General features: G+C 30.8%; 1 protein-coding gene across 2 annotated transcripts; it reads left to right on the forward strand.

Moving 5' to 3' along the window:
- The first annotated feature begins 1855 nt into the window (after nt 1-1855).
- LOC126772490 (organic cation transporter protein-like) lies at nt 1856-11839 on the forward strand. Of its 2 annotated transcripts, none has more exons than XM_050492880.1 (7): nt 1856-1955; nt 7504-7714; nt 9358-9458; nt 9574-9725; nt 10110-10736; nt 10854-11035; nt 11184-11839. In XM_050492880.1, the coding sequence occupies exons 1-7, from the start codon at nt 1921-1923 to the stop codon at nt 11340-11342; spliced, it is 1467 nt and encodes a 488-aa protein (XP_050348837.1). In that variant the 5' UTR covers nt 1856-1920; the 3' UTR covers nt 11343-11839. The 2 variants fall into 2 exon arrangements, with proteins under 2 accessions (XP_050348837.1, XP_050348836.1); XM_050492879.1 differs by lacking the exon at nt 1856-1955 and adding an exon at nt 2481-2842.
- The last annotated feature ends 2487 nt before the right edge of the window (nt 11840-14326 follow it).

A 14326-nucleotide genomic window follows, 5' to 3' on the forward strand; every position in this document is an offset into this window, starting at 1 on the left:
CGCCTACGTCGTAATTTATATTAAAAAAAATATATTTGACTGTAAGATCGAAAGATAAATGTCGGTGCGTAATATTTTGTTGGGGTCTACATTCTACAGGCGATGTCGTTACTATATGTCGGCCGTCCGACTGTCCTTACCAAATTAAAATAGTGTAATAAGTGGAGATAGATGTAACAGGAAATAATATGCATTCCTTGCAAGGGGTTAATCTGCTTTAACCCCTTGCCAGAAATGCATATATTTTTTGCCAATTTAGTCCTATAATAAAAAAAAATCTGTAAATAAAAAAATCTGAGTTATTGAAGATTCAATGTTTATGATGAAAAACTCAACTTCACAAAATGAATGATGAAAAACGCTATTTTATGTCAAAATTAAATTCTGTAAAATATCATACCAGGTTTCTTTTGTTATTTTCTCATACAAAAACAATCAGTAAGACGTTTAAAACCAAAATAAACTAGTGAAGACCGTACATTTTTTTTCGTTAAGGCCAAAAAATCTTGTATTATCAGAAAAAAATACGTACCTACTATGCATACAGATATATTCTTAACTGTCTTTGTAGTGTCTAGCTTGTGTCTGTCTTCAGACCGATTTATTGTTATGCATATAAATTCACCATAATCTTTATTACTTGTTTATTTATGTTTTTAATTTGGAATGAGGGTTTTTAATGAGTTGCCACATGAGATTTGTAGGTAATTATGTATGTTATATTAAATATTATAATTATTACCTATAATATAATTCGTTTGTTGCTACGTTAAACTGGTATGGGACGACATATTGATTTTTCATTTTATTAATGACATAAATATTATTTTAATGTGTTGATCTTTGATTAGGATGTTTAATTATCTGTGACCTTCATACAGTTTTTATGACTGTCATTTATGTATTACTTTTGGAAAAGTTAAATAACATAGAAATTGCTATATTATTTCCCGTGTTATTATTATATACTATTTATATTAGCTGCCCTCCTTAAAAAATATTTCCCGGCAATAAACTATAGGTATATTCATATATTTTTTTATTTTCCATGTATTTTATATTTACTTTATTGTATTGATTTGTTAAATACAATATATACTTTTAATTTATTAATAGGCTGACGTGGAACCTTTATGCTTAAAGGTCGAACCTTTGTGGTTTCAACGTATAATACCTACCTGTAATTAGTTTACAAAATTTGTATTTCAATAAATTGATCGGTTGAATCGGTATTATGTTGTCAAATCGTCTAGCGTCTCATTAGTATTATTAGTTAAAGCGTTCTACGATGGAAGTTAGTCATTTTGAGATGATGCCTACGTCATACACGGTAGACAAGAACTTTATTAACTCATATTAACTAAACCTGGAATGTTACAATATACGAAAAATTATCTATCGGGGTTCGTGTTGCTTCCATTAACAGTTGAGTGTTAAAAGATAATGATATTGAAAATTTAAACAAAATTTTTCGTAAAAGATCTGAAGGTCTAAAATGTAAAGTGCATATTATACAGTCATGAAATAGTTGTTTAAAATGAAGATGTAATACATAGCTCAATTACTCATAATTTCTAGTTGTAATATGTTAGCTTTTTTCATTCATGTTATGTAAAAAGCCGTATGTGGGTTAATCGACGACGGGTTCTATAAATTACATAAAATTAGTGTAAAAAAAGTTAATTATAGTGATATTTTAATAATAAAAATATTTAGTTGATTTTTATAACATTTATTTCCGTAAAACTTTTTTTCTTCAAAGTTATTAATTGGCAATCTCAAACCAAACTCATTCAATTATATAATGTCTAAAAATATGATTTGTCTCTGGCTAAGCCAATTCGTACAGTTGCCAATTTTCTCTAGACTTGATGTCTTTTCATAAGTCGATATGGCTCAGTGGCTTATCTCAACCGAAGAATGCGGTTTCAATCCCGGGAGAGTATCACTGTAAAGTAAGTAAAATTCATCTCAAGCATGGCAGTCACAGCAAAAATCGGAAGCCCGCTTTTGCCCACTCAACCGTATTAGAACATCGTGGTGGAGTAAGCTCCAACCTTCTCCATGAGATGAGAACCCTGTTCCTAACAGGAGGACATTTATAGACTGCTTTTTCACTTTATTTGTAATATTTTGAATTATTACAAAGTGTTAAAACTAATTTTAGACGCATTATATTCAAGTCTAATTATATGAAAACGTATACGATATTTGAGACCATGGAAAACATAATATTGTAATCAATAATATACTTATGTCTGTAAATGTATATTTTCATACGTTATCATTAGAGGAAAGCCTTATAAATTATATCTGTCTCACGAGCTGTAGGTTAAATAATATAAGTTCGTATTTACAACAAAATAACTATATATAACCTTATAAAAATAAAAAAAATATTATATTGATTTAACGTTATAATCACATTTCTGTGAATACTTAGATCTTACTATACGAGGTTTACAGCCAGTTTAGTAGACTGCTATTCATTCGGTATGCGTCTTGTGATCACGACGAAACGCGTAGCGCTTCGTACCAGACATCGAAGAATTGTTTTTTTATAATTAGTTGTTTGACAGCATCCGTATCTGATAGTATTCGGTTTATCGTGAAACAGTGTAGAATAAATAATTTTTCATAAAATTATAACATAGTTGTGAATTATCATAATAAATATGACCGCGACTTCCAATAACTGTGCGCGATCCGATGATGTTTATGAAGAGTTCGAGAAATTTAGTAGATTTCAATTGTTTCAATATATATTAGTATGTATGCCACTCGTTACGGTTTCTATGATGCATGTTAATTATATATTTGTTGCTGAGGACGTTGAACACAGGTAAATTATTTATTTTGTTATAAAGTGTTAAATATCCTTAAATGTAATATCAAATGAAAAGATTTAATTCAAATATATAGAAACAAGAGACTATCAAAAATAGTATTAACTAGTGTGTTATTGGTATATAAATATGATTTTTATTTAAACAAAAATATTTTTAATGGAAAACTAAAAATCCACGTTTAAGCCTTTATAGGCAATAAAAATGTATTTACACCATTGTTGGTGTAACATTGCCTAGCACTGTACTAGTCTATTATTGACGTATTTTTCTTGTTAATTTTGTGCCGAATAATATGCCGATAGTGTTACTTATATCAATAATTAAATAAATAAATATTTTTAATGCTACATAACATGGCGCTTAATTAAAAGAATTGAAAATTTTTTTAGTCTCACTTTTTTTTTCTTTTTAAACAAAAAATAATATATTTTTATCATTCACTTTCATTTTTGAGATTCACGTGCATATAAAAATCGTTAACTTTTAAACAAGTTTCTCTATTCGTTTCTGATTATTTTTTATTAAAACTTGTTTAAGTCATAATTTTTAAACAGTGCATTCACAAATAATAGTTGTATCACTTAACTTGTCAACGTTACACCTAACTGAGTTCTTTGACGAGATTTTTTCGTCATATATATAGTAACTTTACTCCCATTTTTTAACATGTATGTATACAATACATGAACTACATTTTAAAATATTAGACCCTTTTGCTTATTGATTTTAATTTTATTTGACATGTGATATAGTAGGCAGTTAATTAGCTGTTTGTTTTTACTAGTATTCAAATTATTAGGTTCAAAAGAAAATATCTATGCATTAAAAAAGCTTTTCGTATTTTAGACCACGATTAATACATCACTTATATAAAGAAAAAAGTACGGTAGTAGGAATAAATTATTACTTAATTATTTACTTTTATTTATTTACTTTTTAACATAATATGTAAAAAGAGACTGAGATCTTTATCTTAATCTCAAATTACATATTTGAGTTTATTGTCACTAATTTGTTTTATTTGAGATTTCTTTTAGAATAATTCCAGTACTCTGCAATTTTCCTATAGATAACATAAATATAATGATATAATAAGCAACATAATGGTATTATATTAATAACAAATTAAATACATATAAGCTTACAGAAAAAAAGTTATGTATTATTAAAAAGCGCATTAATTATGTATTTCGTAACATGATGAATAAAATAATGTAATTATTTTAATTGATTGGGTAGAATGAATCGAATATTAAGTTTCATATACCTATTTAGAGAAGGTTATATGATGTAACACTACCATCGTTAACATCTTAATATACTTACATGTTATTATTTCGATATTTCAAATATATTTAGAAGGAACATGTTCGTCAAAAAAGACACACTTTGTAAGAGAAAAGTATAAAAGTCTCGGGAAGGAGCTCATATCGATTTTCACTTTTTTGGGTATTTACAAGTCTGTTGCCTCAATTCTACCTGACGCACCGGTTCTCAATGAGGCATATGCCAAAAATGAACGGCAAAAATAAGGTAGAACCTTTTTAAAATTCAATTCAGTACTTGGATATATCAAACCTCTAAAGTATTAACTATATTATATGAAATCAACTCATAAATCTTTGTATCGTTAATAACGTTTAAATATTTAAATATGGAGTTTATTAATTAATTAAATTTAATATTTAAATATTTTAGGTTTTTTAATAATAATTATATTGATATTTCCTTGAACATCAAAAATCATGAATGAGTTATATTGTTATCCACGATCAAAATCGACGTAAAATTTTGTTTACATAACTTTATTGCTAGCGATTACGTTTCCAGTTATTAATTTAAGAGCTTCCTAGTACACAATTTATTTGAACCGTAACGCGTAAATATCTCAAACGTTAAGTAGTAATAATATATTCATGATTCAAGAATTTATATATACAATTAATGTATAACACAAATAAACATGAAATATTTTTATTGTGTATGTTTTTTTTCATTTGTGCAAAACCCTACTTTCAAATCAAACTTAAAAACCATAAGGAAAATAAACAAATTTAGTCGAACTTTGACATCGCATAAATCAGGACGAGTTTGTTTTTGCTTTATGTTTTTTGTTTAAATTATTTTATTCTTCATGTTACAAAATACATAATAAAATACGCTGTTTACGCTGCTCAAAATAAAAAGTTTCTATTGCTGTTTGTTTGATACTGGTATAAAGACATTGTTGTAAAAATATTAACTTTCAATAAAATACTTATAAAAAAATAACCATATTTATTGTCTATTAATTAATTAACAATACGTCAATACTGCCAACTTGTCCTAAGGCTAGAACACGCACGCAATCACTACTGTATTTTTATGTGCTTATTTTGTATTTATAATATCATCTCTTGCCGTGTGGTGACGGCGACGAATATCACCACCCTATCTCATCCCGTGGGGGGCGTAGAAGTCGACCCCAGGAAATATACACCAGAGAACGGGCAGCAGCGTCTCTCTGAGTACTATGACTAACTTACTGCGATCGCCAACCCGTCTGCCAAGCGTGGCGATTATGGCAAATCCCCTCAATGATTCGCGCAACTAAACCACGGCCCCTAGTCCCCGGCAGCCCTGTTTTAAGGTGGACCGACGACTTAGAACGAGTCGCGGGAAGCCGTTGGATGCGGGCAGCGCAAGATCGGCCAAGGTGGAAATCCTTGGGGGAGGCCTTTGTCCAGCAGTGAACGTCTTTCGGCTGATATGATGATGATGATGATGAATATCATCTCGTGCTCAGCGGTGACGGAAAACGTCGTGAGGAAACCTGCATGTGTTGTTTGAAAACCTACCACATGTGTATCCACTATCCACCAATCCAATATTCGGTATGGGTTCTTTTTTTGGCGCCATAACAAATAATTTAAGTTGTTATGCAAATATCGTAACGTAGGTTGCCAGTTCAATTAGTTTGTATTAACCTTTAACATTTAATAACTGGTAATATTTACCAATATTATAAAACTAAAGAATTTGTATGTTTTAACACGCTAAACTCAATTACGCAGCTGTGCTTTGTACAAGCCCGTCTGTATAGGTAACAAACTCTTCAGATATTCTACCGCCAAAGAGTAATTTTAAGTATTGTTGTATTCCGGCTTGGATTGTGTGTAACTTCACCAATGTAACTAAAGGCACAAGGGAGATAACATCTTAGTTTCCAAGATTGGTGGCGCATTGGCGATGTACGGAATGGTTTCATATATCACCAATGTGTGTGGCGATATTGACCACTTAAAATCAGGTGACACAGCTCGCCTACCTATTTCACAAAAAAAAACCTTTTTATGTTAGAAAAGCCAGTTTATACCAGTACCTATAGCTGTAAAGTTTCAAGCTACGATCCTATTAAGCGAAATAGTAATCATAAACGTCAAGACATCTAGCAAATTTTACTGGTATTTATTTAATTAGATGCACTTGGTTTTGTATTTTGTAACCACTGGCATAGCTAGTATATTATTGATAAGGCCCCGATCACACTTGCGTAGCGCTCAATATGTAAGAAAAGTCATCAACAAATTAATTACCATGGTGGCACACGCGGTCCTTAATGTTTCTCACGGCATTTATCACTATTAATAATGTCTGCCACTTGAATCATATAGAAATTTATCATCATCAATGTCACTTCCTGTCCTTCTTAGGCTAACTTAGAAAGGGATATCATACCAAAACTTTTTTATTCAATCATATTGTGATGACGACAAAAATAATGTCTAAATGATTTATTTTTGTTTAGTTAAAAATAAAAATTCAAATAAATTTTAAGTAATAAATAAGCATTTTTATTACAAATATGCGTAGGCCTTTTAAATGCGCTGTTTAAAAACAACATTTAAACAAACAGTTTTGAAAGCCAAAACTATCGAATGCCCCATTTATTTTAATTGGATTTTTTTATCCAATTTAAATAGGATTGTTCTTAAAGTATCCTAGTAAACAAGATTAGACAAAACAGCCCAACATAGCCGAAGATATCGCAGTAAAAACTGCTGAGAAGATAATCTTCTTCAAATTTTGCTGAAATACTCTAAAAGACTGACTGCAGATTTCCCAGCTTTTAAGGGTTGAGGTGTTAGGTACCCTCACGATAGCATGCGAAAGCAATCCAGTGGCGCTCCTCGTTAAGACGGAAAGGGTACCGCTGGTTATTTAGTGGGGATTCTGATGTTCGGGGCGCACTCGGCGCCTTGGACACCGGCGAACCCCACATATTTAGACGTGAAACCGTAACAAACATACAAACTCACTTTTGCATTGATAATATTAATAAGTATTATATTTAAGTTCACAACGTTAAAACAACTATAAATCAAACACAAAACTTTTTCATTTCTTATTTACATCAATTGAAGCCACAATATGGTTCTAATTTATACCACTTAAGAAATATTCAAAGCTCCATGTGTGTCAATTATGATTCATTTCGTATGTGACTTATATACCTACCGGAATAATAACTATACGCCATCCTTAATTTATTTTTCACTAATTCTAACAATCAATAGAATGCTTTGATTTAACAATATTAATTACCAAACTATACAAATATAAGATAAAATATTAAAAGTACATGATAACTCAAATATGAATCACTCTGTTCCAGATGTCTGGTGCCAGAATGCGAAGGTACGAATCCAAGTGTAGAGATACCAGATTGGTGGCCGAAAGGAGTGAATGCCAGGTGTTTGAAACCGGTTGTAGATATGCAAAAATATGACAGTGCAAACCAAACATGTTCCAATAACACGTTTCTAGAGATATTGGAAGAATGCCACGAGTGGGTATATGAAAACAACAACTCCATCGTCGCTGAGGTAAGCTTGGGGTGGACATGGTTTGTAAGAAAAATGCATGATTTTCGAAGAATTCTGTTTTATTAACATTTGTGCTGTAGGTACCTACATCTAAAGTTCGCACGTTTCTCATCATAATAAAATGTTACGTGATATATATATTTGTGGTTTAAAATCAATCAGTATGCGTGTTTTAATTTATAGGCAACGTGATTAGAATCTGATTTTTATATTGAACCAGCAGTGGGCCTCATGCTGTTACTTTGATAGGAGTATATAATAATCAAATCATTTAAAAAAAATCATGAATTATTTTTTAAGCACTTAACATCAAAGAGTTATAATCACTATGTTTTACACTTACAACGCTTGACACAAATGACAGTTTCACATGAAACTTTTACCGGTTTGGAAAGTGGATTCGACCGAAAAGAACCAGCAAGAATTAATAACAAAGTAACAAAATAATTCCATCAGGTGGCTCCGCGTGTTTATACAGACAGACAATAGTACCACTGTATCGATTATAATGTCTCTCCTTGTGACTGCTTTATTATTTGTCAATATAATAATCATTATAAGATTACACTACGTGAGCTCCTTCGAGTATTATCATTTTATAGTCTTCCTTCCGACGTGATATATTTTTTTTAAAACAAGATAAGGGATTTGCAAATATTATTAATAAATAATATGTGTAAATAACTCATAAAAAATATTTTTTAATTATGTATAAACAAGAAGTTTATGTAAGAGTCAAGGGCGGTTATTGCCCTATTTAGATTAGTAGCCAGTAGGTTAGTTTTTTAAACTGTTTTATCTGTAGTTAGGAACCGGTTGTTAGCTTAAAAATTTTGTTCATTAATATGTTATATTTATTTGCACTTAAAATAACGTTAACTCGCTAGCTTTATTAGCTAGTTAAGTTGCTAGCATAATTTTTAGCTCCAAAAAAAACCAGGTTAGGTAGATAAGCCTTCGGATATATTATAACTACTAAATTAAGTTGTAAGATAGAATCCATTATAGTATGTTATATCCTAATTCGAAAAAAAATAGGTTTTCAAATTCTTTTTTGAAGATATAATTAAATAACGGGGAAAAAATATGAATGTCTGTTCTACGTTATAACTATTTTGTATCTTGATTTAATAATTTTATATCGTTTTTTGTATAGGGTGTCGGATTTCAAAGGCTGTGCGGTGCTTACCTCAATTTTCGTTTTATCTATTTGGAAAGAATATGAAGTGACAACTAAAGCGTTAAATAATCGAGTACCGATTTACTACACATGCCTTTGGATTGTATTTAGACAACATACCTTTAATCATGAGTGCATCGACTTAAATAGTGACAGGTATCGGTCTCGCCATAAAGGTTTTCTTTTTTGTCTGTAACTACAGAGCCTTAATAAAGCGAGATATTCAAGCAAAGCGAAGTAAATGTCGCGTAATACGAGGGATATTACGCGAAAACAGGTTGAGGTGGGAATAAAATGATTCTGTTGTGGTAATAAGTTGAGTATATGAAGCTTGTTAAATAGCAAAATTTAAAAACAAAAAAATAATAAAATTCTCTCTTGTTTTTACATATTGCAACAAGAAATTGTATTATGTACCTACATTATGCATTATATTAATGTTTTTTCTACGGGTTTTTTCCAGCTCAATTTGGGTTGCCAGTCCTGGAAATCGACTCTCGTCGGAGGCTTACACAATGCCGGAATGGTTGTTTCCATGATAATCACTGGGTGGATAGCTGATAAGTAATTGAATTTAATATTTATGTAGTTTTCGAAATTCTACGTTGCGTTATAGTTTTTTAAATAAAAATCTTATTATACCAGTATATGTTATAGATATTATATGTTTATTTTTCAGAATTGGAAGAAAACCTACTATAATTATTTGCTCGGTTGGTGGTATAGTCGGCTTGGTTAAAATTTTCATCACTAATTTTTATTTATACCTTGGAGTCGAATTTTTAGAATCGGTTCTTGTCTCAGGACTTTATACGGTTGCTGTCGTCTTATGTAAGTTATAACTATTAACAATTACACAATAATATATTATGTAAAGTATAGTAACAGCCTGTAAACTTTCCACTGCTAGGCTAAGACCTCTTCACCGTTTGTGGTGAAGGTTATTCCACCACGCTGCTTCAATGCGGATTGGTGGATACATATGGGTACAGCTTTTCCTCCGATATATGCAGGTCTCCGTGCCATGTATTTTTTTCATCTCCGTGTACGAAATAAATTATCATAAACACTAAAACCACTGTGATGGTCGTCCTTGGCACAGATCGGAGAGATTCCTACGAAATAGTAAATTTAAGCAAAACTCCAACCCAGGCGTTTTAAAGCTTTCTCATGTGACAGAACTTATATTTCGATTTTTACTTTGTTTCGTTACAGTGATAGAACTTGGTGGAGACTCAAAACGAGTAATGGCTGGAGTAATTTTTTCGTATGCAGTTTACGTTGGAGAAGTACTATTTGCATTCATAGCAATGGGTTTGAAATATTGGAAGCTCTTGATCATAGTTGTATACGCCCCGACGGTACTTTATGCTTTTTATGCCCTATTGCTAAAAGAGAGTATAAGATGGCAAATGATAAGAGGGAAGTCAACAGAAGCGAAAAGTACGTTAAAACTAGTTGCAAAAATGAACAAATTGAAAGTAACTGGCGAAGAAATTGATGATATAAGTGATAAAGATTTACGCACAAAGTTCGATGTTGTTATACAAAAACAGAAGGAAACCATAAAAGACATCTTGGCTTCTAAAGAGATAATGCTACGTTTATCGGTTACGTCTTTCTGCTTTTTCACATCGAGTTTCATGTATTACGGTCTAATAGTTCATTCAGTATTGCTACCTGGTAATAAATATACAAATTTTGTCCTATCATCACTGACAGCTTTCCCTGGAGATTATTTAGCGTTTTTATGTTTTAAAAAGTTTGGGCGAAATATATCGTTGAGATGTGCCTATATTTGCTCCGCGGGTTTTCTTATTGCTCAAACTTATACCCCTGAATGTAAGTATATATATAAATAAATACAAGGTTTTTATTTTTATGCACAATAGAGACCTGTCTTACATATTTATAAGTATTACATATTTATTTTTAATTTCTTAATAAAATTTTTTGCAGCTTTAACCTGGGTGAAAGTATCGTTATTTTTATTCGGAAAGTTGGGAGTCGCATTCTGCTTCACAGGAGTTTATACGTACAGTTTGGAATTATTCCCGACTAGCGTTCGAGGGACTCTCGTTGGATGTGGCAATACAGCAGCTAGGGTTGGCAGTATGTTGGCGCCACTTACCCCTCTATTGGTAATATAATTTTTATTTCCACAAATAGAAAATAATCTATTGCTGCTATTCTAAAACTGCAAATTAATTACAGAAGCTTATATTGATTAAATCGACAATCGTGTTATCTGAATATAGTGATTCAAGATGTTTAATTTACTCTTTTCAGGCGAGTGAGCTGGATGCTCTACCGTCGATCCTGTTCTCTTCAACCGCAGTTATAGCAGCTCTTCTACTCACATTTACACCTGAAACAAAAAATTTACCGTTATTCGATACAATAACTCAAATAGAACACCACAAGTCTAAAGTTATGACACATTTATAAATTAGATCTCTTAAGGCCTTACTTATAAATGTTGCTCAGCGGCTGTTTATATAAATCCTCATTTCGCTATTTCTTACATTATTAATTTAACAATCGAAAGAAGAAGACACAGCATTAACTAATCCCCCTAAACAACATTTACATGTAAGGTAATATTATAAGTTTATCCTATAAGTTTTATTATAATATTAAAGTTATATAAATAAGAATATTCTATTACACTTGTTTTTATGACAATGTCTTCTGACGAAGTGCAATTATATCGATGAAGATCATTAGATTAGCTTATTTTATTATTTATAGAAAATAATAATTTAAGAATAAAAGTTATATAATAATAATACAACAAGTATTATTAAAAAATAAGCATATAAATCGGCGTTTGTAATAGTTTTGTCTTATAAGCCGTCGTTTTGATCAAGAAGAACTATGATTTCATTGAAGGATTTCATTGAAGCTGCAATTTATTTCAAAGTTTGTGAAAATGTTAAAGCGAAAAATATATACTGATATATTTTATATCGACTGTTTAATTATTCGATTTTATTAATAAATGTGATTGCAAAGTTACGAATAATGAAAATTAGTTTTATATGAGTTAATCTATAAGTTTTCAGGATAGAAATATATTGTCTTATTTATACAAATTTTTTGGTATTACCTAAAAAAATACCTTTACCGTTTTAATGTCGCCAATAATGTGGTTAATGTTAATATTTTATTGAAAATATACTTCAATTAGGCATTTTAATAAGAATGATTTAAATCTCAATTAAAATTACTTCAGATTTTTGACCATATAGGGTTCTAGGCATGTCGATACGTCGGCCTGACTGATGAGATATATCTCTTGACAATTTTTTGCTAGTTGATAATCATGTTAGCTTAACATTTAATTATTTTTATATAAAAAAAATCCTAATAATTGTAATGTAGCAATATTTTTAATCCAAAAAAGATTCATTTGAAACGTTGATTTTAATAGCTTTTGTTTGAAGATACCAGCTGCGTAAATTAAAATTTTGCTGTACTAAACAATATGATACTAATGAACTAACAAAATATTGACTACGATAAAGTGAGGTTTACGAATGGATAAAGCAGCACTACCTAAAAATGGAATCCTGCATTTTATGAAAGCGATTTCAAATAAGTCTACAAGTAATAGTAAATAAAAAGTATTATTTATTATTATATACACGGTGTTTTTGGTCGAACTCCTCCGAAACGGCTCGATCGATTTTTATGAAATTTGTTATGTATATTTGGGAGGTATGAGAATCGGTCGTAAAGTATATTTCATACCACTAGGTGTTAAGGGTTTCAATCAAATCAAATCCAGTTAAACAAATCCAGTTTTTTTTCTATTTTTTTGTCATTTTTTATTTTGTATTTTATTTAAATTAAGCGTCAAAAAATACATATAACCCCAAATTTTCACCCTCCAAACCCATTATCCATTTTTTAATCACGATTTTAGTATTTTTGTATAAACAATATCAAAATAATTACTTATAGTGAACCTCATCGAGAAACGTCGCGTCATTTTGACATATAAAAATTGGCAAAATATTTAACGATTTATTTAATTTATAAGAAATATAAACGTGTTTTATGATATTGAAAAGGTTGGTAAAATACTAAAAGATCAAATACATTATCGGTATACCGTTTTTATCAGTAAATACAACAATTTGGTCTATTTGTGTGTGTGTGTGTGTGTGTGTGTGCGTGTGTGTGTGCGTGTGTGTGTGTGCGTGTGTGTGTGTGTGTGTGCGTGTGCGTGTGCGTGCGTGTGTGTGTGTGTGTGACAAGTGTGTGTGACAAGTGATCCCTTGCGTCTTGCTGGCATTTGGGCCGTCGAACTAATAAAGCATCAAGCATGCGTAATAATAGAGCAGAAGGAACAGACGAACAATCCAACAAAATAACGAAAATGTACATGTGAGCATGTCACCATTGAACAGTTTGCTCTTCGGCACGTATCCAGTAGCAAGGCTGTTCCTGAAGTCTATTCGAAAAAATATCGCAAAGGACTTCGTTCCTCCCCGTGTCTCTATTCGGGTTATCATTTTAATATAAATACGGGACTTATATCGTGTCTTCGTCGCCATTTTATGGAGGAAAGTCAAGAAACCGAAATTGTAGCAAGTGTAAATAATGCAATCTCGAAAAATAAATTAATAAATCTTGTAAATTAATTCAAGTATACATACATTCAATATACACATGATTCGAGTGTTTACTATTGACAGTATAATTAGAGAAATGATAGTATAATCATATGCTCAGCGTCAAAAAAACTATCGAAAGAAAAAAAATCAAAATTAATGACCATTATTTATAAAGCAATTATAACAATATTTAATTTATAGTATACACTGTTTTGATTGTTTGAAACTTTTAAAGACATTTTTGATGTTTAATTTATTGTTAAGGGGTTTAAATTACTTTGACAACATTCAGAATAAAATTCTTTAGAAATAATATTATTATTCTGAATCAAATTTAATTATTTAATGCAATAAGTAAAACAATAACCATTTGAATTCTGTTAACAAACAACAACAACAAAGGACCGCCACCTTTGAACAGACTATGTTTGTTTATATAGTCTGTGTGAAATAAACCATCTCGAGTTGTGTAAAATCTTAAACTATATTCCAAAAAATATTTAGCAGTAATTCAATTTCTGTTTTAATAGAAACTGTTACTTGCTAATAATTGAATCGATTGAAAGGCAATAAAACGACGCGGTTGCCTCACTGGAATTATAAAAGGATTAATTTAAAAGAGTCTCATGCTCTACCGAGCATGAGAAAGTCGAGATGGCCCAGTGGTAAGAACGCGTGAATCTTAACCGATGAACGTGGGTTCAAACCCGGGCGAGCACCTCTGAATTTACATGTGCTTAATTTCTGTTTATAATTCATCTCGTGCTTTTCGGTGAAGGAAAACATCGTGAGGAAACCTGCATGTGTCTA

Source organism: Nymphalis io, chromosome 12 (genome assembly GCF_905147045.1).
Source record: "Nymphalis io chromosome 12, ilAglIoxx1.1, whole genome shotgun sequence".
NCBI lineage: Eukaryota > Metazoa > Arthropoda > Insecta > Lepidoptera > Nymphalidae > Nymphalis > Nymphalis io.